At 43.2% G+C, this 26,805-nt stretch overlaps 1 protein-coding gene across 6 annotated transcripts in view; it reads left to right on the plus strand.

Annotated features, from left to right (window-relative positions):
- Positions 1-26,805, plus strand: part of FARP1 (FERM, ARH/RhoGEF and pleckstrin domain protein 1) — a 334,762-nt gene that overhangs the window by 277,627 nt on the left and 30,330 nt on the right. For all 6 annotated transcript variants that reach the window (XM_084651196.1, XM_084651194.1, XM_084651195.1 and 3 more), the window contains exon 17: positions 19,848-19,929. In XM_084651196.1, the coding sequence (XP_084507322.1) occupies positions 19,848-19,929 (82 nt within the window). The remainder of the gene's footprint in view (positions 1-19,847; positions 19,930-26,805) is intronic.

Consider the following 26,805-nt stretch of genomic DNA (forward strand, 5'->3'; position numbering starts at 1 on the left):
AGAGGAGGAGGAGGAACATTACTCTCCAGATCCAGTGGTTCTGCTGGAACCAGCAAGACTCCAGTTGTCCTGCCCGGATAAAGCAGTGACTCCTAACTCTCCTCCATCCCTACCTTCCACTCTCCCTCTCCCCCTTCTTCCCCCTGATTACTTTAGGCAGTTCCAGGGGGACTGGATAGCTTCAGATTCCTCTCTCGAGGAGATCCAGGACTCCTAGCACAAACTTTTAGACATCCTGTATGCATCTGGACCCAGCAGAATAGCTCTCCGCATTAATGAAGCCACCCCTGCCATCTGTGCTCCTACCTGCAAAAGGACAGAGAAGCTCTATTACATGCCAGCCATAGGAGAGGCATTTCTGTGTTCGCACAATGCCATAGATGTAAAAGGGATGTTACGGGCAATTAAGACGTGACCCACAGAGTTTACAACAAAATGACACAAGACTTTGGTGGGTACGAGGCAGAGAAGTAGGGTGTTGGCAAAAGACAATGGTAAGGAAAGCCAGTTTTTCAAGAGTGTGGTTTAGGCCAGCTAGCTTGGATGGCTTCTAATAATGTCATGGTTGTGGTTTTGATCTGCTCACTGGTTGTGTTCAGGGAGGAAAGATTGTAGTTTGAGACACCTTGGACCTACTTTTCAGAAGTGCTGAGCATTCACAATGGAATTAATGGGAGCTGTGAGATCTGGGGCACGGGGGAGGGATAGCTCAGTGGTTTGAGCATTGGCCTGCTAAACCCAGGGTTGTGAGTTCAATCCTTCAGGGGGCCATTTGGGATCTGGGGCAAAAATTGGGGATTGGTCCTGCTTTGAGCAGGGGTTTGGACTAGATGACCTCCTGAGGTCTCTTCCAACCCTGATATTCTATGATTCTACTGCTAATGGCTCCAGGTAGATATCCAAAAATGGGGGTACCTAAAATCAAAGGGCACTTTTGAAAATGTTGGCCTTAGTTATTCATTCTGCAGTCACCCCTGCAGGTGTTAAGAGTTTTGTCAGCCTACACTTACTATATTTTCTTCTGAAGATAGCATGAAGCTCAGCAAAATTTTCCTCACCTGAATGTAGCCTTGTCTTTTTACTTCCATGTACACACCTAACCCCTGAATCGAGACAGACAGTTGCTGCAGTTTCTCCTCTATGGACTTGATAGCTCTCCCATCACTGTAGGTACTCTACCTCCCTGAGAGGCAGTAGCTAGGTCAACAGGCAAATTCTCCCATCTACATAGCTCTGTCTACACCAGGAGGCAGGTTGGTTTAACTGCATCACTCAGCGGGTGTGGATTTTTCACACCCTTGAATAATGTAGTTATAGCAAACTAATTTTCTAGTCTAGGCCTATGTCAACTTCTTTAATTTCTGTCTCTAATAATATGTAGGAATGGTGGAACAGTTTCACTGAGGCATGAGACATGAACAAGCTTCATTCTCCAAGGGCTTTGTTACAGGAAAAGAGGGTCTTAGAATAAAAAGGTCTGCACTACATGGAGTTTCTAGAACTGTTTGTGGGATCAATATGGGATTTTATATTTCGTTGTGGTGCTTTTTGTGTTTCACAGCTCACCAGTGTGATGGGGAATGAATGAAATGGGGGGAGGGATAGCTCAGTGGTTTGAGCATTGGCCTGCTAAACCCAGGGTTGTGAGTTCAATCCTTGAGGGGGCCATTTAGGGATCTGGGGCAAAAATTGGGGATTGGTCCTTCTTTGAGCAGGGGGTTGGACTAGATGACCTCCTGAGGCCCCTTTGAACCCTGATATTCTATGATTCTATGAAAGGATGTTGGCAGTTTTTGTTCCCCATTGTCATCTGAATACTAGTCTGGAGAGAGGACCTACATTGGGCTGAAGGAGTAAAGATGTAGAGTGTGGTGTTGGAATTACATACTTCATTTTAAAGCACAGCTAGCTCCCTCCATTGATACGGACTTCTCTGTGTGAATTTTATGTGAGGACCAGAATTTAGTTTTTTCAATGCTGTTCTCTTTTTATTGCTTTGAAACAGAGCTAGCTACTTGGCTGTTACATATAGTATAGGATCTTGGGCTTTTTAAACTCGGAGATAAATGTAATTAGCTCTACTTAGAGATATTTTTTGTTTGTCTTTGGAAATGTTCTTGTGTTTTGGAAGCTCTTTTGCCCAGACAAGCTGATGCATTGCCATAGTGATATGAAGGGTTGTAAACCATCAGTTGAAATGGTTGCTATATCTGCCTGGATTTTTGATTTACAAAGAGAGAGCCCCAAAACTATTATGGTTTGGCTCAAAGAGGCCCTAACTGTGAACCTTTTTAAAATATACTGGGTTGTTGCAGCTGTGTGGGTGCCCGGATGTGGGAGAGACAAGGTGGGTGAGATCATATCTTTTATTGGACAGATTTCTGTTGTTTGAAGAGACAAGCTTTCAAGCTTACACAGAGCTCTTCTTCAGGTCTGGGAAATGTGTCACAGCTAAATATAAGGGGAAACAGATTGTTTAACATAAGTAGTTAACACAGTAGTATTTTATCACTTTCCTGTGTGAGTTCATTTGAGTGCACAGTGATTGTCTGGTTTCACCCACATAATAGTTGTTGGGGCATTTAGTGCACTGGATAAGGTTCACCACACGTTGTGATAGTAATCTTTAGGACCCATGGATGTTGAAAGATGTGTGGGGGAGGAGGAGGGATTGATCACTGTAGCAGCGGAGACGTGTATATAAGTCTGGTACTGCTTTGAATTGGTGGATCCTGCTCTGTGGGGAGCTTGCTTCTGATGATGAGGTTGGGGGTGTTGTTTGAAGGCCAGAAGAGGGAGTTCAGGATTTATTTCTTTCAGGATGTGGTCCCTGTCGAGTATGGGTTTGTAATTGTTTAATGATACCCCATATGGGTTCCAGTGCCGGGTAGCAGGTGACAACTAGGGGTATATGGTCGGAGAAGGTTTTATTTCCGTATTAAAGCAGGTTCTCTCAAGGTATTTGGGTGGCCTGTTCCATGATGCATTATGCTTCTCTGGTGGAGTGTCCTTGCTGGTGAAGGCGGCTTTAAGTGTGCTAAGGTGTATATCCAGGACTTGCTCCTCAGAGTATATTCTGTGGTATCTGAGTGCCTGGGTGTACATAACTGATTTCTTCAGGTGTTTGGGGTGGTTACTAGATCTGTGAAGGTAAGTGTGGTGATCTGTGGGTTTCTTGTATATAGTTGTCTGTAGAGTTCCTTTATTGAAGCTGATCATGGTATCCAGGAAGGTGATGCTAGTGTGGGTGTTTTAGAGAGCGTTTAATAGGTGGTGGTTGCTGAACTTGTGGTGGAAATCTGTGAGGGAGTTTAGGTCGTCAGTCCAGAGGATGAAAATATTATCGACGTATCTCAGGTATATTATTGGTTTTGTAGTGCATTTTGTCAGAATTTCTTCCTCAAGGTGGCCCAGAAGAGGCTGGAATACTGGGAGCCATCCTGGTGGCCATAGCTGTGCCCATGGTTTGGACAAAGTGTGTGTTGTTGAATGTAAAATTGTTATGGGTGAGCATGAAATGAATGATTTTGGCCATGTGTTTGGGGAGGAATTCTGAGTGTTGTCCATTGTTTTGTGGATATTTGAGGTGGGCTGTGATTGTGAGGGATGTTCGTGTACAGGGAGGTGACATCTATGGCAGCAGAATGGTGTTCTGAAGGAGGCTGTTAATGTTGCAGAGTTTGTGGAGGTAGTCACTTGTGTCCTGCAGGAAGCTGACCCTTTGTGTGGCGAGAGGTTTGAGGAGGGTTTCTAGGAGTCCCAATATTCCTTCCGTAAGAGTGCTGAGGCCAGCTATGATGGTCTGCCTGGGTTCCCTTGTTTGTGTACCTTGGGAAGCATGTAGAAGGTTCCTGGGGTGAGTTCATGGGGGATGAGGTTGTAGAGTTTCTCTTAGAATTGTTTGGGAAAGGATTTGCTGATATCTTTAAATTTCATGTAGGGTCTTTAATGCACCCCATCAATCCCCAGCCAATGGAGCAATTTCCAATTTTTAAGGTCTCACATAGTATTCAATTTACCTTAGAATGAGGAAGGGCCATCTGAACCCTGCTGAGATCCACAAAGTCTGATACTGACACTGTTTCGACAATTCTCCAGCTCTAGTAAGTTTAGTGCTCATGCTAGCTAGTGGATCTCGTGTAATTTTTTCAACTCCTGTCATCTTCTATTTCCTTCTCAGTGCCTCATGTGAACCCGCCCTCTAGATGCTGAAATCTGAGAGGTTTTTGCTAACTACTGAGAATACATTTCTGAGCCACATCTGATAGTACTGAGAGAACAAACTGCAGACTCTAAAGTGCGTTAGAACTGGAAGCCAAATTTCTAGCTTCTCTGTGAAAAGATTAGTCTTCCTGTTTTTATTAAAAGTATCTAAAGCTATTTCTCTCTAGTATGTGTGTCAAGTCCGGAAGGCTACAAGATTTAGGATGTCTGTAAAGTATTTGTGTGGCATTAAACCCTAAATGCAGAAATAATTACTCTTGCTCATTCAGCTGCCAGTATCCTAACAGAATGCACAGTCAGCCTGTGGAACTCATTGCCATAGGATGTTGTGAAGGCTGATAGTACAACTGGATTAAAAAAAGAATTAGCCCTGGTCTACACTACGGGGGCGGGCGGTGGGGAGTCGATGTGAGGTACGCAACTTTAGCTATATATATTTAGAGAATAGCGTAGCTGAAGTCGACGTACCTAGATGGACTTACTGTGGCGTCTTCACGGCAGTGAGTCAACTGCTGCCGCCCCCTGTCGACTCTGCTTGCATCTCTCATGGCGCTGGAGTTCCGGAGTCAACGGGAGAGCGCTTGGGGATCGATTTATCTCATCTAGACTAGACGTGGTAAATTTACCCCCAATATGCCAATCGCTACCCACTGATCCGGCGGGTAGTGTAGACCTAGGCTTAGATAATTTCATGGAGGATAGGTCCATCAGTGGCTAATAGTGAAGATGGTCAGGGGTACAACCAATGCTCTGGGTATCCCTAATCCTCTGACTGCTAGAAACTGGGACTGGATGACAGAAAATGGACCACTTGATAAATTGCCCTGTTCTGTTCACTTCCTCTGTAGCATCTAGCACCAGCCACTGTTGGAAGAGGGGATATTGGGCTAGATGGACCATTAATTAGTCTGACCCAGTATAGCCATTTTTATGTTTTTCTTGTTGTCCTCTGCAGTCATCGTCTACATTTTATACAAGTCTGTAAGCTAACAAGGGAAAGGTGCATATTTATGGATTGCACCAACCCTCCACTGTCAGAACTTATGAAAGCTAATTTTGAAACTACTTATACAAAACACTGGGAGAGGCATGAGAAGATGAGCTAAATGTCCCAATCTCTTGCTTGAGAGGGCGTACTGTGACCAGAATGAATAGTCAATTTAATATTTTACATAAACCGCAAAGGAAAACCAATCTTACTTTCAAATATGAGACTATTAACTAAATTCAGCTGGCTCTTCTCCTACTTGTATGTGACGGATGAAAGTCCCCAAGTTACAATACGTTTCCTCTCAAAAAAATAGAGCACGCACAAGTCTTCCTGATCTTCACATTATCCGTCAGCGCCACTGAAATGGAGATGGCTTTTCTGCAGTGTCTGAAACAGACCCAGTACGTTGTAATGCAGATTGCAGTTCTCTTTGCTGTGGCAAATATAGCATCACAACAGGCTGTGGGTAAAATTTTCCAGAGCAAAACCATAAAAAATGGTTATGAACTTTGGAGCATAAGTCTCATCAAAAGTCTCTGGGACTTAGGTTCCTGTGGGCTAAGTACACAAAGGGGACTAAAACTCTGTTGCAACACCTATGTTTAGGCACCCTGCTGCCCAGTAGAATCCACAACCCCAAGTTAGATTCCCAGGCTCCCCATACAATGCATGGAGAGAGTTAACTGCCTAATAATGGGATCCAGAAAAGCCAACAAGCTGAGCAGGAAGCTGCCAAGCTAACCAGTAGGAAATGCTGAGGAGAAGGTGGGGGGTCTTAGACCCTAAAAGGGATTTAGGTGCCTAAGGCTGGGCCAGAGGGAGGTGCCTATCTCCACTTGAGATTCTCAGCTGTGAACCTGCTCCTGAAGTCAGGGCCCCTAAATCCTTGCTCAAAAAAAATGGCGGCAGTGCCCCCCGTAACCCTTGGCCCAGTAGCTAGTTAGAGCATTCACCCAGTGTGTGGAACAGTTGGGATTAGTTCCCCCATCTGTGGAGCTGGGACTGGAACTTGTGACTCCCTCGCTGTAGACAAGTGCCCAAAGCAAGATGGGGGGGGGCGCCTCTTTCAAACTCTCTTGTGAGGAAGATGGTCCGTTGTATGTAAGTAATTAAACAGTCATTGAAACAGGCACTTGAACTCCCAGGGAGTGCCCTAACCACTGGGCTATCGAGTCCTTCTCACGGTCTCTGTATATTTACATAAAGTGGAACAGCTTCAGCCACCACCACCAACACAATTTTGTGTGAGGCCTGATCCGGTAGGTGAAAGAGGCAGGGCAACACCTAATTTGAGGATCCCAACAGAGTTTAGGCATGAGCTAGACACCCTGGTGTCAGGACGTAGGTGGGAGTGTGCGTGCCTAGTGGCAGAAATTTAGGCATCATGGGACTTTATCAGCAGACATTTAGGTGCCTATAGGGTTAGGTGAGTTTTGAGGATCTAAATTTTGGATTTAGGTGCCTAAGGAAGAGTTAGGCACCTAAATCTCTTTGTGGATCTAGCCCGAAATGCCTAACTCAAAGTCCCAGTGACTTTCAGAGAGACTTGGTTCCAAAGTGCCTAAATCACTTTTGAAAATAGGACATATGCTACTAAGGCAGCTAGGCACTTTTGAAAAGGTCACTCTTTGTCTTAAATAATTGCACTGGTTTGACTAAATCGATTTAAAAATCAGTCTTATTAAACCTTAATGTAAAGGTTTCTTTACCCTTTAACCCTTGCTTAAAATGGTTTTGCTTAAGGATTGTCTGTGTACAGAAATTGTACTGATTTAACTAAGTCTGTTTCAAAATGGGTCTAGTGACAACGGTGCCGCCCCACTGCATGGGCAATCTTACCTCGGCCTAAGAGCGGCTTGTGCAAATTTAGCTTCATTCAGTTATCACAAGAGGCCCCGTGGCCTTGGAGCAGCCAGAGATAGAAAATGCTGGTATAAAGCTGGTGGTAGCAGTGTAGTTGCTGCTGCTTCCCCCCCCCCCCCCCCCCAACAGCATAAGGGCAAAAGTGTTGCTGGGAAGGTGAGGAGGCTCTGCCATGTCCAGTCCTCCACAGGAGTAAGTTAGCCTCTGCTGGAGAACCGAGTGGCTCAGCATCAGAGAGTTACAACTGCTATCCTATTACACCCACATCCCCACTCGCACAAAATGGAGGATCAAGCCTTCTCATCCATTAGATTATATTAGGTAATAGTATAGTAACCCTGCTCTGGGACTAGCCCCTGCTGCAGCATAGAGAGAGAGAGCTCAGGAGAGGGCAGTTTGAGCTGGGGTGGGGGCTTGGAAACCGCCCGAAGGGGACAGCGGGAAAAGCTGTGAGAGAAAGAGGGAAGGATGCGGAGCTAGCAGATGACCTGGAGATGAGGGGATAAAATAGACCAACAGGAGACTAAAAGTAGGGCACTGGGAAATGCGAAGGGGGAAAGAAGGAAAATAGGAAGCTTCAGGTCAGGAGAAGCAGGAAGAAAACAGACGTGGGTATGCGAACAGTCAGTATTAGTAGAGGGAATAAAATCCACAGACATACTGGACAGAGAGTACCAAAGGAAAAAAACTGAAAGGAAATATAATTGCTGAAAAAGTGTATTGATCAAACAGCTGTGTTAGATGAAAACAGATCCTGAAAACAGTGAACGCAAAGCCCACCCACAAAGGACATGATGTAAATGACCAGACAGAATGACTGTCTGAACATCTGTTGAGGGAATACAGTTCAAAGGTGCGTAATGGACAAGTGAGGGCTCATGAACTGAAGAAACCCCACTTGCAGATAAACTTGGGGAAAAGAGGCACAGCCACAAGGCCATTGAATACAATGAGCACTTCAAACCAAAGAACATCAAAGAACAGGACAGCAGGAATGGAGCTGGACTTACAGCCAAAGAGAGGAAAAGTTGTTTTTTCTCTCAAGTGACACAGAGTGTTTGAGTAATCTCTTTTGTTCTTGTTAATAACAATGCCTTTGGTATTAACTGCACAGAGTGAGGAAGAGTAGTGTGTACAAACTCACAAAGGTTAATGTGTTGGTAACCTATAGTTTATTATTATAAAGGTAAGTACTTGGTAAAGTTGTATATTATTTATGCTTCTGGTACAATTTTTGGGGTTTCCCTTATAAAGTTCTAAAAATTTAAAATTCTCCGTTTTGTCTTGGTTTGCCTCTGTCTTGCCTCAAAATTAGCAGAGCCGAGCCAGGTCACTGTAAAAGCATGGTAATATTTTCAGTTTTACTTTCTATCTTCTTCTTTTATGCACTCTAAGATCTTGTTTGTATGGAATGGACCAGCTGTATATTCAATCTGGTCCAGGTTTCTCACTCACAGGGCTGACTAGGGCTTGGCTTGCACCTCTTAAACCATGGCAGTTGTTGGTGGGGTGTGTCTGGCTGATTTAGTGGTGGCATTGTTGTCCTCTGAAAGATGTACTGTGTAATCTGTCTTGCCTTGGGAGAATAACTGCAATAGAGGTTAAGGAAGAGGAGGGGTTGACGAGAGGAGTCATGAGACAGCCTTTGGTCTAACAGCATGAGCAGGCTCTTTGTCATCATGTTTCCAAATTGTTTTGTTTTTATGTAATCTATGTTTTTAGTCTGCCGGGGTTTTTGTGTTCTGTTTAGAAGGCATAGTTTTGACTGGGAACCTTTATGAAATACGACACTTGAATAAGGAATCAGCTGAGAGCTTATATAGAGGCAGGTCTTGCTAGTCTTCATTTATGGTTTTCTGGGAAGCTAACTAGACCAGGTGGAGGTATTATCCCCAAGCCCATAATATTTTTTAGGTCAGTCTTGGGTGACTTTATTGCAAGCAGGGTCACTAACACAATGCTAATTGGTTTCAGAGTGGTAGCCGTGTTAGTCTGTATCAGCAAAAATAAAAAACTAGGAGTACTTGTGGCACCTTAGAGACTAACAAATTTATTTGGGCTAAAACCCACTGAATCAGATGCATGCAGTGGAAAATACAATAGGGAGATATATATACACAGAGAACATGGAAAAAATGCATGTTGCCATACCAATTGTAATTAAACTATCAATTAAGGTGGGCTATTATCAGCAGGAGAAAAAAAACTTTTGTCGTGATAATCAGAATGGCCCTGATTTCAAACAGTTGACAAGAAGGTGTGAGTAACAGTAGGGGGAAAATTAGCATGGGGAAATAGTTTTTACTTTTTCCCAGAGCTGTGACTGAATTTTAAGTTGCCTTTTAGGGAATGTGTGTTAATATTATTCCTGATTTATTTTCATCATCAAATTTCCATCATCAAATTTCCATCATCAAATTTCCATTTCCTATAAGAGTATTCCCTGGCAGTTTGAGACAGTATGTTCTTGCTACAGAACATACTCTGTCTCTGAAGTAGTGTGGGTTGAGGAAAAATAGAGGAGCTCTGTTCAAAGACCCAAAATAGCTGCTTTCAGAGTCTCTGTATATAGAGCAAACTGGTTGTTTTTAGCATCATATAATATAATGTTAAAAATTGAATTGCTTATCAATAGAAATAAGCCAGTCTCCTCCTCCAGTCTTAAAATCTTCACAATGACACAGTACTCAGTGTTGTTCAGAATGAAATTTAAGAATATTTTCTGATGTGAAAGAAGTAGAAGAATGCTGCATAAATTTCCTTCCTTATGTTCCTGCTGGTGAAGTTTCTTGTGACCATCAAGCTGCTACACATAGTAACTGAACAGCCAGAACCAGTAGAATCTGTCTGGATACACATGGTCTTCTCTTTATTAAAAATGTTGTGTCTGGTGAGATGGGAGGTTGATCTTGCTGTGTTTGGAGACCTCATTTCTCCACATGCTGTGCACATATATCATTCCCCAGAATAAGTGTACCTTAAGTAAGTCACTTAAGGGCTGAATGTTTGGAGGATGTTTCTGGAAATTCAGATTCCTTGTCCAGGTTCTTCATTGAACATCTGGTCTTTAAGGCTGAGATGTTCAAAGCTACTTGCAGGATTTGGATGCTCGGCTCCCTATGATAATTGGAAGGCATCCAAATCCCCCAGGCATCTTTGCAAATCTCAGCCTAATTGAATGGAGCCAAAATGTTCACAGGGGGAAAAGAGGGAAAAGACCAACCGGGAAAAGACAGACCCTATGCTAGTTGCTCCTTATGGCTGTCATGAACACCCTTACAGATTATGCCATAATTATAGTACTCATGGCACCAGGTTATTCCCATTATTTTCTGCTAGTGCCTAGAACATGCTGGGTGCTGCCCAGAGGCACAGAAAATACCCAGAGCTGAAAAGCTGAGAGCCAAAGACGGACAAAACAAAGGGAAGAGGAAGAGGTGCAGAATGAGTAAAGGGGATGACATGGTCATTGGCTAGAGTAATATAATGTTAACCACACAATTAATATTTTTTTGAATTGTCCCCTGGCCAGCTGCAGGGTTCTTTGAGCTCTTTTTTGCTACTACAGCAGTTGTACAAGGGCCGCAGTAGATGGGAGAATCCCTCCCATGGTGGGAGTTTTGCCTGCTTTATATTATATCTCCAATAAATATATCACCTTTTATTATAGGCCTCCGTCCTGCCCGCAGTACAGTCTTTGTCTTACAGCACCGGGTGTATATGGGGTACCAGCTACTGCCTATTATATAGAATTAAAAGAGTCAGAATTCACCTCCTGATGAAGACTCTTAATACCCAGGCCCTGAGTTGAGAACTCTATATCCTGTCATTGGCAGATCAATTCCGTGTTCAAACAGTGATCCGTGAAAACAAAGAGCAAACAGAACTATTTTGCTACTGACACACAACAAATGAGCCTCTTTTTCGCTCAGCAAACGATGAGATATTCAGAGCACAGCACAGGGAGGACTCTATTGTCTGTTTCTGTCTCTCATGCTGTGAAAGAAATAAGACAGCACAAGGGGTTATTTTTATTCTCTCTGCATTGTTTCTTTGGGTGGAGGGGAGAAAGGTTTACCATGGAGAAATCTTTCACTTTGTACACACTTCTTCCTGAGCGCATTTCCCTCCAGAGTAATTTGTTTATCCTGTTGACCCCGTAGCTGTTTCCATCAGACTTTTCTCCAGACTGGAGCAGCACCCAAAACTCATTTCCCTGAGATCAGACAAACACAGGAAACATTCTCTAAGATGTTTCATTTATTGTTATAATTATTTTATGTATTACTGGCGTGCCTTGAAGCCTCAGTCATGGCCCAGGACCCCATTGTGCACTGTGTGGATGGATTTAAGGTGTGTTGAGCTCTGAGGCGTCTGCTCAGTGCTTCTTGTATCCACAGATTGGTGGGTCTGTGTTTAGTCTGTCACTCTTTGTAGAGGTCTTGGGAGGACTCCAAACCCTGGAGTCTCCAGGGGAACTTCCCTGTTGCTCATCTGATCCGGCATGTGGGACAGAGAGGGCACCAAATCCTGGGAGCCTGTGGAAGGGAATTGGCAGGGAAAGGGAGCAGGCAGCATAGTAACCCATAAGTGAATGCTCTGGAGAGAGCAGGGAGAGCTAGTCAGGCAGTCAGGTGCTCTAAGGATCAGTAACCTCCTGACTCCATAGCAGCTTTTAAGACTTGACCAGAGCCAGTAAGGAGCTGGCTTCCATTGCCATCTCCTTCCCCTCTTCCTTCCTTGTGCGAGCAGCAGTGCTGCATCCTCCCCAAGATCTGTGTCTCCCTGGGTGGAGAAGGAGGCAAGAAGTCCCCCATAAAGAGCCACCGTAGCAGTAGGAAGGGAGAAGGGGGAAGCTTTGCTAAGGATGCCTGGTTTTGTTGGACATATTTCTGGAGGTTTCATCACTTGACATGATCTTTAATTAAAAATAAATCTTTAATTCCTGGCAACCCCAGCGTGATGCTGAGTTGGAGCTTCTCCATGTGTTCCTTTCTCTATGGGTCTTCCTGAGCCTTGAGGTTTGAAGGCTCAGACTTTCCTCGCTGAAACAGTGTTTATTGGAAGCGCTACAGGGCTCGCCTTGTGAGGTTTCTTGGAGCCTCTTTACCCTCATGTGGGTGTTACTGAAGGAGTGGGTGCCATGGTCCTTTAAAATAAACAAACAAATACTATTTGGAGGCTAGGTTATTAATACTTTTTCAAACCCATTGTTCTAAATACAACATTGCTTTCAGACCACTTAATAAAGTCAGAGAAAAGCAGCATCCTTAAGGAATTCCACTAGGTTGCTTCAGAGAAAAACACAAGCAAATCCCACTGTACCATGACACCTACTCAGTCAGCTCCCCACATTAAACAGGACAGGACAGATCCTCAACCCCTACTCTATCCTTCCTCCTACATGGACAGACAGGTGCTGTAACAGTGACTGGAGATTTCACTTGCACAGGGGAATTTCTGATCAGCTCTATGCCACCTGCTCTCACTGCTCTCCTCCCCTGGCACAGTGGCATTGCTGAGAGTATATCGGGACAGAAGGGAATGAGCCTGGCTTTGCTGTGCTCTGGTATTCTGGGATGGCTGAATGGAACTGTTCCAGGGGTCGTGACTTAGATAAGATTGCTCTAACTTGCACTAGGGGCCAAACGGATTTTCTGCTGGACTGAGAATCAGTAAAGGGATTGGGTAGAAGGCTGGCAGATCTGGCCCTTGAATCTCAAATTACTAAAATTTATGGTAATTAAATGCCCCCAAACTTGGTTATCCCAGAGTGAAGGTTCTCTGATGGTGCCACATGCCTTTCTGGAATGTCAAGTTCAGCTGTGCGCAAACCTTGGAAAATCAAAAAATACAACATTAAGGGATGTGCCACTCCCACAACACAACCTTAACTAGTCCCATGGATCTGGCAATAGCCACTGGAATGGTTCAGTAAGGGGGTGCCAGGGTAAGAAGACATAAAGAATGACTACGAATGTGCCATTGTTTGTGTGGTGTTGCGTTCCATAGATTTGAACTGCAGCATGTATTTGCCTGCACTCTGACTGCCTGTACTGTGTTAGGTGTAGCTGTACTGAGCGGGGGAAGGAGTAGTTGGAGCAGGTTACTGTGATCTGAAGAGAGGTGCATGTGTACTTCAAAAGATCAAGTATGCCTCATTTCAGCACTGAATTCTGTAGGTTGTATCAGTACTAGGCACGGGGTATGGCTTGTGTTGTGTACTGTCAGCATTCCCGATGGTAGACTCCAGGGCTCAGTGAGAATATAAGAACTGCCATACTGAGTCAGACCAAAGGTCCATCTAGTCCAGTATCCTGTCTTCCAACAGTGGCCAATGCCAGATGCTTCAGAGGGAATGAACAGAACAGGTAATCATCAAGTGATTCATCCCCTGTCACCCATTCCCAGCTTCCGGCAAACATAGGCTAGGGATACCATCCCTACCCATCCTGGCTAATAGCCATTGACGAACCAATTCTCCATGAACATATCTAGTTCTTTTTTGAACCCTGTTATAGTCTTGGCCTTCACAACATCCTTTGGCAAGGAGTTCCACAGGTTGACTGTGCATTGTGTGAAAAAATATTTCCTTTTGTTTGTTTTAAAACTGCTGCCTATTAATTGCATTCGGTGACCCCTACTGAGGAGTAACTGAAAGTAGTGGCTAAGACAGAATCCTCATGGCAAGGGGAAGGGGTTGTTACATTTAGCAAGGTAGTTGTTCTTTGTGTGGGGTAGGCTCAGTGTTTGAGTGTAGGCCAGGTGTAGGTAGCTCCTATTTGTTATACCTGATGTAAACACACGTTTTGTCTTAGCAAAGAGAAAGTTTCAGACTCTGTCCTACAGTGTGTGTGTGTGCTCTGTTCCCAAAGTGTTCTGTTGCTTTTGTGAGGGTACACTGCTAGTGTGTGTGTAATTAGCACATTGGGGTATTGCTCATTTAGGGCAGAGTTCAGGGGAGGAGGGCAGTGCTTTACCTTAAATCTGTATTTCCTGGCTTTCAGAGCTTTGTAGCTTAGCTAACTTTCTGGAAGTGCATAAGGCACCATTGGGCAACTGAACTCTGCATTAATGAAGATTTGGGGCATTTAATTTTCTTGGGTTTTTAAAAATTAATTTTCTCGGCATCCCCCATCTACCACAACCCAGCTCTCCCCCTCCAGTGCCTCGGGCTCCTTGGCAATGATCACGCCAGCCACAGGATGCACTGGCTGCATGCTAGTGCCTTCAGTGCCCCTGCCTCTCTCACCTCCTTACACATCTAGAAAAACCTGGTTTTCCCTCTTCTCCGGGGGAGAAGCAGGCATTGTCGGGGGTCACAGGGTGAGGAACTGGGGAGAGGATGCAGGGACTAGAATGGAGTCAGTGGGGTCATGTTTTGAAGGGGAGGGCAATCGTAGGTGGCATGGATGGTTGGGTGTTCGGGGGGGAAAAGAGCTGAAGCCCCACCAGCATCCCACACTGCACAGCTCTGACCCTCTCCTTCCTGTCCCATTCTGCCCTGCACTGCTTCAACACTTCCCCACACATTCCCCCTTACTGCTTCAACTCCCCATGCTCCCCTCCACTGTTCCAACACTGCACTGACTCCTCCCACATTCCCTCCTGGGAATGCCATTGCTCTGATCACCCCCAGGCTCCCTGCTGCTCCAAGCCCCAACACATGCATGCACACACCGCTCTGAGCCCCCCGCATTCATACCAACTCCACTTTCCTCCTTGGCACTCCATGCTCCTTGTAAGCTTGAGGAGGTGGGAAGGTGATGGAGTTGTGAGGAGTGCAAGGACCAGCTAGAGACAGAAGGGGCAGGAGAATGAAGCTTCAGAGTCCCTACCCCAGATCTGGGCTTCGTGTATTGGGAAGAGGTTCTACACATCCATCTGCAGCACAGGAGGCTCAGAGAGGTGTGAAGGGGTCCATTTATCTCAATTAGATGTTCTCAGATGAATGAGAGCATCCCATGGAGATGAATACAGTGTGAAACAATAGCTCTGAAAGGTGTGAACTGCTCCATTTTTCTGAGGGTGTTCTCATCCCCTCTACTCCAGTTTCAGCACTTGTGGGCTTGTGCCATGCACTGGCCTTCCATAGCTCCTCACCCTACTCTCAGCACTATGTGCTTGGTGCATGCTTCAAGCAAACCTGTTCCCAGCTTCCAAGTATGTCTTATGGTACCAAGCCAAATGCTTTACAGAAGTCTAAATATATTACATCAATGCTATTACCTTTATCAGCCAAACTTGTAATCTCACCAAAAAAGTTATCAAGTTAGTTTGACAGGATCTGTTTTCCATAAACTCGTGTTGATTGGCATTAATTATATTACCTTTAACTCTTTATTAATTAAGTTCCATATCAGCCACTTCAGTAATTTGCTCAAGGTTGATTTCAGGCTCACAGGACTGTAATTACCTAAGTTGTCCTGCTAACCCTTTTAAAATATTGGTACACCATTCACTTTCTTCCAGGCCTCTGGAACTTTCCCAGCATTCCAAGCTTTATTGAAAATCAAAATTAATTGTCCAGAGAGCACCTCAGCCAGCTCTTTTAAAACTCTTGGATTCAAGTTATCTGGACGTGCTCATTTTAAAAGTGCCTAGCTTTAGTAGCAGCAGCTAAATATCTTCCCAACTTACTGTTGGAATGGCAAGGCTTTCATCATTATCATTGCGATATGACTACATCATCTGGCTTTTTCCAAAATATAGAACAGAAATATTTATTGAACATTTCTGCCTTATCTGTATTATTGACAATTCTTCCATTTCCATCTAATAATAGGGCAATACTACTGTTAGGATTCTTTTTGTTCCTTAATATACTTAAGGACAATAAGAAGTTTGTTTTGTTTTTTTAACTCTACTAACCTTAGATTTCCCCTTGTGTCCTTGTAATTTGTACATTGGTTCAATTGCTTCAACTACTGCAGGAGAATTTCCTGTGTGTTTAATAACTTAACAGACAAAATCCAGCACTTGAGCTCCATCAAACAATAGCTTTTTTTATACTTTTAAAAATAATCAAACAGTTTCATAATGGCAAAGAAATTTTAAATTTTGCATTTACAGACTATTTCATTCTAATGAGAGAAGCTTTTTAGTACTCGGAGGAAGCCTTTTAAGACAGTAGCTTTAGGAATATCAGGGCATATAAGCAAGGTTCAATGTCATTCCTTCTCTGTTACAAAAAAAACCCCTAAAACTAACTAAAAAAGGTGTTTTTAGCAGTTGAGAGGTCAGCTTCTTTCTGCCAGGCTCATATCTCATGTTGATACTGTGGTACAAATATCTAAACAGGCAGATAAAGCTATCTGGTGTAGGTATTTATAAGGCCCGTATTGTCTTTGTGGCTAAGTGGTTGTATGGTATCAGGTTTCAAGATCTAAAAGAGTGGTTTCAATAAAGTTGTGAATAATATGTTGCAGTTACTTCTATTTTGTAGAAATGTTATTGTTTGGAGGAGTCACACACTGTTAGAATCTTGATATTAGAGAACCACAAATGATTGTGTGGTGGGGATTTGTTTTTGTTTTTAAATCTTTAATTGCCTGACTGTTCAGAAATTCATTTTTGCGGTGGAAGATTTAACATCTGTGTGGGAGGAAGTTGCAAGCAAAGAGGATGGACAAGGGCTTAGGGACTGGCTGTTGAGCTATCCTATCTGCCTGCTTTGTAAGGCTTCACAACAGTCTAGGTTTTTTGTCCATTTTAGTGGGATGCCAGCTACTATTGAGATTATCATCATCTCTTTTGGCTTATCATCATCTCTTATTGAGCTATTGCAATGGGTTCAGTCCTTCGTCACGCTGCCAGCCTCTTTGGGAGAGAAATGCATCTTTTATGGACTACCTGTCCTACTAATCCCCCACCTTCCCTGCCACACTGAGTCAGTTCTCATGAGCTACACAGAAGGATTTGAAAACCACCAGGCTGTTGAGAGGAGCTTTGGGCAACTGTGGTGGTGAAGTGTAGAAAGGAAGTACTCCGGCTACAGGATTTGGGTTGTTTCAGGTGACTGAATAATGGAGCATTGGCAGAGTGCACTGGCTGTAATGGGGTAGGGATAAACTTTTAGGCTGCAAGGAGCTAACGTGTTTAGTGAAGTATTTCACCAAGGGCCCGATCCAAAGCCCAGGAAGTCAATGGGAGCCCTTACATAGATGTGGTCAAGCCTCCTATAGCTAGTGGTCAGTACATAAAGAAATCTTCCAGGGCAGATTTCAGCCAGACTAAGCATAGAATCAACTCCAGCAAAGCAATTCTCTCATCAGAATAATTCTGTAAAATTGTAGTTAATATCTATCTTGGCAATAAGCCAACAAGGTACCAAGCTGCTGACGTTCATTTAATTGAATTAAATGCAGGAACATGAAAAGGATTTTAAACAATGACAAAAAATTAGGGAGGAGAATAATGGTTATAAAGCAAGAGTTCTTCTGTTGATAGTCACCCAGCACCCACGTCACTGCTGGCAGTAATTTTCTTCTTTTGTTTTGGACATTTCTGAGAATTTTGTGTAAGTGTAAAAGCGTAGAACGTCCAAGCAAGCTTGCTGAGCGTTGCCTGCAAATTTAGTGCATGTCCCCTTTGACTAAGGCTTCAGTGAGAGAAAAATTTTAATCATAACTTGAGGAGAAATTTCAGCAGGGGAAATTGTTGGATGAAAAATAGAGTCAGGAAGGAGAACTATGTACTTAGGGAGGAGGGGAGGAGGAAGGGACTTGCTAGTGTAAAGCTCAGTAGAGAAGCAAGCTTGTATTTCTTTCCCTCCTCAGGTCATGTGGAAACTTTAATATTCTGATGGTCATATGCACCTCTATTATCTTTTGCAGAAGACCCCAATCTCCCAGATATTTCTGACAGAATGAAAGACAAGCTGATTATTTAAACTACAGCTTTTGCCAACCTGGCAGAGCTAATTAGAAGTCATGGTTACACAAGACTAACATCCTATTTCTCACCCCAGTGTAACTTCTGATTTCAAAGAACTTAAACTATCTTGTCATGAACTGCTGAAATAAGCATGTTCGCTTGAAGCTACTGCAGGGGGGAATTAATACAATAGAAAATAATTAAAGACAGCATATGAAACCACTCAATGGTGTTCAGTGCCACTTGAGACGAACTTGAAGCAATTTAACATAACCCTGTATAGCTATTTGTCGTCTGTGGGGTAGATTGAAGGATATTACTGTTCTGCATTATGTGCTGCACCCTCCATATTTTTCAGTAAGAGAAGAATGCACAAAAGACTATCCAGCGTAGCCATTAACCACAAATGCATACATCTTTACAAAATAATATCTCCCGAATATTTTTACATTCGATTATAATAGAGGGATTATGAAAAACCCATTTTCTCTCTCTATTCTATGGGTATCCTTTAGCTACACATACATCTTCAGTAATTCACTGATTGTAGAATATGTCTGACAACGCTCCGTTTGTTAAGGAATGCAAAGATTTATGATTTTGTCTTCCATTTATTCATACTTCAGTGTAAATAGAATTTTCCTAAAGTAAAAATCTAGATGTGTTTGAATGAGATGAATAACTACAGGTGAATGAAAATCGAGAAATGTGTTTAGTTTTAAAGCAGAGATCTGAACATTTCCTCGAGTTAAATTTGATCTCATCATTGTTATTTTAGATCTCAGATGTCTGCCTTTTTGGTCTGTGCAGCTCCTTCAGTAGAATTGTACAGGTTCACCTCAGGGATGAATTCGACATTCCCCCACCCCCCAACCTCACACTTGGTAGTTTAACAAAATTTAAAAATCTGAGGCCATTGAGTGAGAATATGCTAACAATTGAAGCTGCACTGAGGAAGACTTTGTTCCTTCTTCATTTTTTTTTAAGTAAGCTGTCAGTCTATTCTTCCCTCATCCCCCTAGTGGTTGTTCCTGTCTGTTTTGAAATGCTCAGACCAGTTCAATTCAATGACCATTAGAATCTTAAATTCATTAATTTCCTTCACTGTTCTTTGGGGTGATGTATTTTTATGATTTTGGGAAATTGAATGTGTAGCGCCTTTAATTCTGCCCCCCCCCCCCCCCCGTCAGCCCCATATCTCTCTCACACACATTTAGAAACAAATAATCCTTTGTCACCAGGAGTTACGGTTATCCCAAACTGAGTGTCCACTGCAACATGCATTAGCACTGGCTAAAGGAAGTCTAGGCTGATTGGGGCAGTGGTTGCATTATTTTTAAATATGAAAAAGGAGAGACTTGACAGGAATATTCCCTGTGAATATGTGACACTTCTGTAATGAATCTGGATGCCGGGCAACCTTGAGGGCTGCTTCCCCTTCCAACAGTAGAAGGGTTCTTAGAACATACACATCAGCAGTCCCTGCTGGGGATACAATTCTTGGTTTTTAACAAAAAAATTTCTTCTTCCTCCTCTTTACAATCAATGCCCAATGAACTGCAATGGCATTTTAAAGTCTTCCCTATTTGTCCTCCTGCCCCCCAACTTTCCCTATTTATAGCTTTAAAAATGTTGGCAATTTTCCTTAAAAGCCTAATGGTTTTTTTTGGTTCATGCCCTCTCTGATGTTATTAGTACAAGCCAATTTAGATGAAGAATGTACTCTACATGGGAATTAACAGTACATTAAGAAGCTTCTTCAAGGGTTTTTGAGCTAGAGAATATAGAATTTTAGGATTTTGAAAGAAATAAGTTATTGAGTTTCTTGGTGCTCTACAAGTGATTATGCTGTTATATTGCATGACTGAAGTTTTGATATTTCTGTTGCTGACAGGGAAGGCCGCTCCAATGCTCACATTAAAGGAGATTACCAAAGAATTGGTGATGTTATGCTAAAGAACATTCAGAGTATGAAGGTAGGAATGATCCTAGAATGCTAAGCTTTGGTATGGGTCAGAATCAACGTGCTTTTCATGTAAATATTGTGCTGCCATTTGTGCTGCTTTTGACTATTGTGTGAGCTTTTCTTTAAAAGGTTTAATTGAATGAATTATTAGGCAATTTATTGAGTGTTGCAAGCCCTTTGATTTTTTAGTGATCAAAAAATCCTTAGGAGCATTACACACAAAATCAGGAGAAGATTTTCAAACACAGTAAACTTTCAGATGAGGAGACAAAATGAGATCCCGTTTTATGTGCGCAAATAGAGATGAGAGCACAGAATAGGTAATTGTGCCTGCAAGTAAGACACTTGCAGAAGCAACAGCTATACAGTGGTATATACCGACTAGACACATATTTGCAAACCTAACTTTTTGGGAAGCTGGTCCTAGATATTCTTCCCCCTACCCCCCTTTTTTTTTTCCTTTTGAAGCTTTGTTTGTGCTTCTACAATTCTAGATTGGCTGTGATACTTTTAATAAATGACAGCGTAGGTAACATTGTTTTTTGAAAACCAAAACAAAAAGGTCAATACAAGTCTCTGTTTTCTATAGTAGGCCACAGGAACATTTTGCATACCATTTTTATACAGTGCACGTCTACAGTAGCATTGTGGAAGTAGCATACTACTGATCGGTGCAATAAAAGAATACAGAGTTACATAAAAGCCTCTAAAGACACCAGAGAGGCCATTACAATCTAGGCCAGTAACACATGTTTATATTATTAACAACACATGTGGGTCCAGTTCTGATAATTGCATATCATTTTCTCTTTAAAAAATTGCTTTAGAGTTATCTATGTAACCTTAGCTATCCACCCTAAGCACTGTAATAGCAGAATGCCTGACAAAAGAGCTATGTGCAGTGTTGTTGTAGCCCTGTCGGTCCCAGGATATGAGAGAGACAAGGTGGGTGAGGTAATATCCTCTATTGGACCTACTTCTCGAAAGCTTGTTTCTCTCAGCAACAGAAGTCGGGCCAATAAAAGAGATTCTCTCTCCTACCTTTGACAAAAGAGAGTCACTTACACAGGGCCTTTCATCCAAGGATCTTGAAGTGTTTTTACAGATATTAGCTAGCTCTTCCTGCTCATTAATCCCCTTTCTGATGCACTTGCTAGCCGCAGTACCAGACTTCAATTCCACAGCAGAGGGAAGGGCTAAGTCCCCATTGCCAAGTAGGTGGAGGTGATCACAATTCAGGGCAGCTGGACCTCTGTCTACCCATAGTGATACAGCAAGGGCACCCATTCTCAGGCTTCCAGCTCCCCAGCTGTTGCCTTTCTTGCATGGAAACCTACATGTCTCTCCCTTCCGAGCGGGGTATCCACAGGCTGCACAGTCCCCTGCCTTCACCGTGTTATTCCCAGCAGAGACAGGTTCCCTAAGCACACGAGCTTGCTTTCCCTTCAGGGACAGTTAATATCCACAGTTGTAAGTTACCACGCAGCTCTTTTTATGCAAGCCTATTTTATTCTTAAGGTAAAAGCAGTACAGAGAGAACACATTAAAAACAATGAAAGAATCTACACACATCCTAAGAAGCTTGCCAGCGATCAGTGCAACACTAACATGGGCTCTGATTTACGCATCCTTCCAGGCCCCACCTAAGGGTTTCCTTGTGGTTTCAAGCTCATCACAGCTTCAGCTCAGAGGAAGCACACAGTCTTATGAGATCTCAGTAGGCCCAGTCTTTTCAACCCTTCCCTAAGGATTGGGGTCCTCCACCAGGGGTCCAATCTGTTTGCCGGGTCAGAAGAAAGGCCCCGAGCCTGTTTAAAACGAGGCTATTGATCCAAGTGTGATGGGTTGGATCACAGGAACCCCCTTGGGGCTGCCAACTGATGTGCCAAAACTACTTCTGTCCCTGCTTTGCCTGCCAGCTTGAGACTCCAGCACCCTGTCTCGTTGAGCCAGACACGCTAGTCTGCTCCAGCACAGAACCAGGGTCTGAACCACATGCCCCAAAGCTGCAGACTTAGCTGAATGCAATTTAAGAAATGTTCCTGTCTTTAACCCTCAGATGCCCAACTCCCAATGGGGTCCAAACCCCAAATAAATCCATTTTACCATGTATAAAGCTTATACAGGGTAAACTCATAAATTGTTCACCATCTATAACAGTAATAGGGAGAGATGCACAGCTGTTCCCCCCCCCCCCAGGATTATTAATTAACCCAGAGTATATATTAAGTAAAAAGTAATTTTATTAAATACAGAAAGTAGGATTTAAGTGGTTCCAAGTAGTAACAGACAGAACAAAGTGAATTACCAAGCAAAATAAAATAAAACACGCAAGTCTAAGCCTAGTACAGTAATAAAACTGAATAAAGATAAAATCTCACCCTCAGAGATGTTTCAATAAGTTTCTTTCACAGACTCGACGCCTTCCTAGTCTGGGCACAATCCTTTCCCCGATACAGCCCTTGTTCTGGCTCAGGTGGTAGCTAGGGGATTTCTCATGGTGGCCGCCCTCTTTGTTCTGTTCCACCCACTCATATATCTTTTGCATAAGGCGGGAATCCTTTGTCCCTCTGGGTTCCCACCCCTCTTCTCAATGGAAAAGCACCAAGTTAAAGATGAATTCTAGTTCAAGTGACATGATCACATGTCACTGTAAGACTTTATTACCCTCTTTCCAGCCCACAGGTATACAGGAAGACTTACAAGTAAACAGAGCCATTTACAGGTAATTGTCCTGGTTAATGGGAGCCATCAAGATTCCAAACCACCATTAATGGCCCACCCTTTGCATAACTATAATAGGACCTCAGAGCCATATTTCATATTTCTAGTTTGAGATACAAGAGTGATACATTTATACAAATAGGATGATCACACTCAGTAGATCATAAGCTTTGTAATGATTCCTTACAAGAGACCCTTTGCATGAAGCATATTCCAGTTACATCATATTAACGCTCATTAGCATATTTTTATAAAATCCTATAGAGTGCAACGTCACACCCTCCTCCTGAACTCACTGCCAGAGGCTTGGACACTGATCATGGTGGAGGCAGTTTACCTAAAATTCGTTTTTGGGCTCCCCTCTGGGGCAGACACTCCTGTGTCCCCCAAAAGAGAAAGAGACCCTGATCCAGCTGTGGGCTTACAGCTACCAGCTATGACAGACCTTTCACTGGCCAGCAAAATCCCTCCCCCTTTCACTCAGGTTGGGCTTGCTTCCAGCTATAGAGTCCTTGGGGTTTGTTCCCACCGCAACAGTCACCAGGACCCCCACTTCCAGCTTCAGGATACATGTCTCTATGCACCTCTTCCACTCCATTACAGCCAGTTCGTGCTTCTGGGTCTCAATTTGCTTTGTCTTTTAAGTCCAGGGTTTGCTGGTGGCCTGCCTTTTCTTTTCCCAGGGCAGCCTTTTCCCGGGCAAATTGTACATCAGTTTCCATTGGTCTTTCCTTTAGACCGTCACTCGATGAGCTGGGATACCACAAAGAACCCCCTTCTGCCGGAACAGGCCCCCCTCCACTCCTGTCAGCTTCAGCACAGACACAGAGGTTGGGCCACACCTGTCTGCAGTTCACTGAAACTGAGATGCACTGAGCTCAGGGGATTCTTAGTTAACAGAGACTTTCCCAGTGCCCAGTGTTCGGCCTTTCTGGGCAATTTGCAACTTGTGTAGTTCTAGCTTCTTCTGATCTTCACTCTTTCTTACTTTGCTTCCTTTTCTGTCCCTATTTCCCTTACCCGAAATAAGCAAAGAGAAAATAACAAACCAGTAACCACTTTTTTTGTTTTCCAGCCACCATACTTAACTCACTTAAAATCACTACTAGTATCTCAAAGCAATCAGCTGTGCACAGATCCTGCTCGACTACGCCATGGGGATAGGTTGGATCACAGAAACCCCCTTGGGACTGCCAACTGATGTGCCAAAACTACTTCTGTCCCTGCTTTCCATGCCAGCTTGGGACTCCAGCACCTTGTCTTGCTGAGCCAGACATGCCAGTCTGCTCCAACACAGACCCACGTGCCCCAAAGCTGCAGACTTAGCTGAAAGCAACTTAAGAAATGTTCCTGTCTTTAACCTTCAGATACCCAACTCCCAATGGGGTCCAAACCTTAAATAAATCCATTTTACCCTGTAAAGCTTATCCAGGGTAAACTCATAAATTGTCCGCCCTCTATAACACTGATAGAAAGAGATATGCACAGCTGTTGCCTCCCCCCCAGGTATTAATACATACTCTGGGTTAATTAATAAGTAAAAAGTAATTTTATTAAATACAGAAAGTAGGATTTAAGTGATTTCAAGTAGTAACAAAGTGAATTACCAAGCAAAATAAAACATGCAAGTCTATGTCTAATACAGTAAGAAACTGAATACAGATAAAAACCTCACCCTTAGAGAAGTTCCAGTAAGCTTCCTTTTACAGACTACTTACCTTCTAGTCTGGGTTTAGCAATCACTCTCACCCCCTGTAGTTACTGTCCTTTGTTCCAGTTTCTTTCAGGTACCCTTGGGGGTCAAGAGGCTATCTCTTGAGCCAGCTGAAGACAAAATGGAGGGGTCTCCCAGGGGTTTAAATAGACTTCACTTTTGTGGGTGGAGACCCCCTTCTCTCTCCTATGCAAAGTCCAGCTCCAGGATGGAGTTTTGGAGTCACATGGGCAAGTCACACATCCATGCATGGCTCGGAACTTACATGTGGCAGCCTTGGTTCACATGCTTCCTTGAACGTCCTCAGGTAGATTTCTTATGTGGATTGGAGCATTCCAAGATTCATTGTCCTTTAAGTGTTTCTTGATTGGGTACCTAATTTGCACATTCCTTTCTCAGGGAACTGACCAAAAGCTCTACTAAGGCTACTTAGACATCAAGCCAGTACACAGCCAATATTCATAACTTCGAATACAAAAATGATACATACATACAAATAGGATTAATAGATTTAGTAGATCATAACCTTTACATAGATATGTTACATGGCATATGTAGCATAAAACATATTCCAATTATGTCATATATATATTCATAAGCATATTTCCATAAAGCCTTATGGGGGCACCGTCACACCAAGAATCTTTTTTTTGTCTGTTGGTCCCCAGAGATTTCTAGTTTGTGTGCACATTTCCAGGGGGTGGCTTCAAAGAGCTGATAACTGAGGAATTACATTAGCAACCCCCTCCTCCTAGAGGAATTGCACACCGTTCTGTAATAACACATGCATCATTGCTTTTTTAATACAATGGACCTCAAAGGTATTAGACCTAGTACAATGAGATTTAACTTAATTCAGTACAATTTATCTTTAATGCCATAAGGTTTGTCCAGGATATTGTCAGTCAGTCACCATGGTATTCTAATTTTAGGGACAGATAAGCTGTGACACAAAGGGTGAGTGCCATGCTAAGGATCACACAGCAAATTAGTGACAAAGCTAAAAATAGAAATTGGGAATTCTGATTCACAATCCACTGCTGTAGCTAATAGGCCACTTTGTCACTGACAGACCTGCCATCATAACCTTTCCTCAATAAACCTACCACTGACTGCTTCATTCACCCAGACACATTCTGATACCTGGAAAAACCATCATGTGCACTTTCTAACACCAGTCCCTTATTCCCAGTAAGTATAATCATTTTCCTAAAGAGCTGTTGATCTCTAACAGTAAACTTATATTTAGAGACTACTCTGCTTATGTGTCAGGTGCCTTTAATCTCATGTTGTTTAGTCTTTGGTGCCCTACGATCCTTCTTTGACATAGCCCTGGAGAAAGACTGCAGCCTCCAGAGAAAAGAATCAAAACCCAGTTTGGATCAAAGAAGTCAGAATAGGAGACAGAAAAGAAAAATCAGTTAATCTTCACACTTAGCACGGGACCTATTAAAAGACCTGTAAATTGACCCTGTCAACTTAGTTAACATGGAGAAGAAGTTAAAAGTAATAAATAACTACCTGGCAGCCTCCATAGTAGCCAAGGAGGGTCCCTTTTAGTTCAGCTTCTCTGCCTGTCAGAATGTCCATGAAATGAACGTGTAGTGTGCCAAGAAACCACTAAACTAGCCTGTACTGTAAAGCTGTTGCAAAATCACGAGAAGGGGATTTGACTGGAGAGGAGTCAAACACCACATTAGATTTAGACTAAGCCACCCTGCCTTTTGAAGTCAGATCAATATACAGAAGTCCAATTTCTTCTCATTTTCTGCGACAGCAGATTTATTCATTTAGAGACTTCTCTGGCTCCATCAAATGAGCTTCATCAATAAAATCAATCATCAAACTACAACAGAACTCCCTTCTTTAATTTTAATAAAATCCCCATTAAAAAAGTAGGTTGGAAACTTGGCCAGTCAGATGGACCTTATGCTGCAACCTGACTGAAGCGGCTACAACTCCACTATCATAAGGCAGTCCTGCCTGAAGCACCCTCCTGCAGCAGATCGCAGCATGGCAGCTAGTCTGCCTCAGATTCCCATCTCAGGTGACCCAATAACTTCATGTTTTCTGGTCTCCATACAATCCTTCCTTGGGTCTGGTTCCTTACAACAATATAGTCCGAGTAGTCCATTTCTCACCTGAGGGCAAGCAGTCACTAAAACTCAAGACATCTTGTCTCTTGATGCCCCACATACCAGATGCTGGTGCCTTCGACCACATCTAGACTCTCAGTCCTTTCCTGTCCTTGTACTGGGACAGCCACCTGAGCCCTTCCAGTTGCAACCCCACTCTTCCCAGCAGGAACCCCCACAGCCTCTGCTGGAAGCATGTTTGCCAGGGGAGCATCCCTCACTCTCACAGTTCCTCTGGGTACCAGTCTCCAGCCCTGGAGAGGTCAGTAGGTAAGCTCCTGCGCTACTCCCCTGTCTTCAGCCCTCCCTGGCC

The sequence above is a fragment of the Lepidochelys olivacea genome (assembly GCF_965140295.1).
Source record: "Lepidochelys olivacea isolate rLepOli2 genome assembly, chromosome: 1".
Taxonomy (NCBI): domain Eukaryota; kingdom Metazoa; phylum Chordata; order Testudines; family Cheloniidae; genus Lepidochelys; species Lepidochelys olivacea.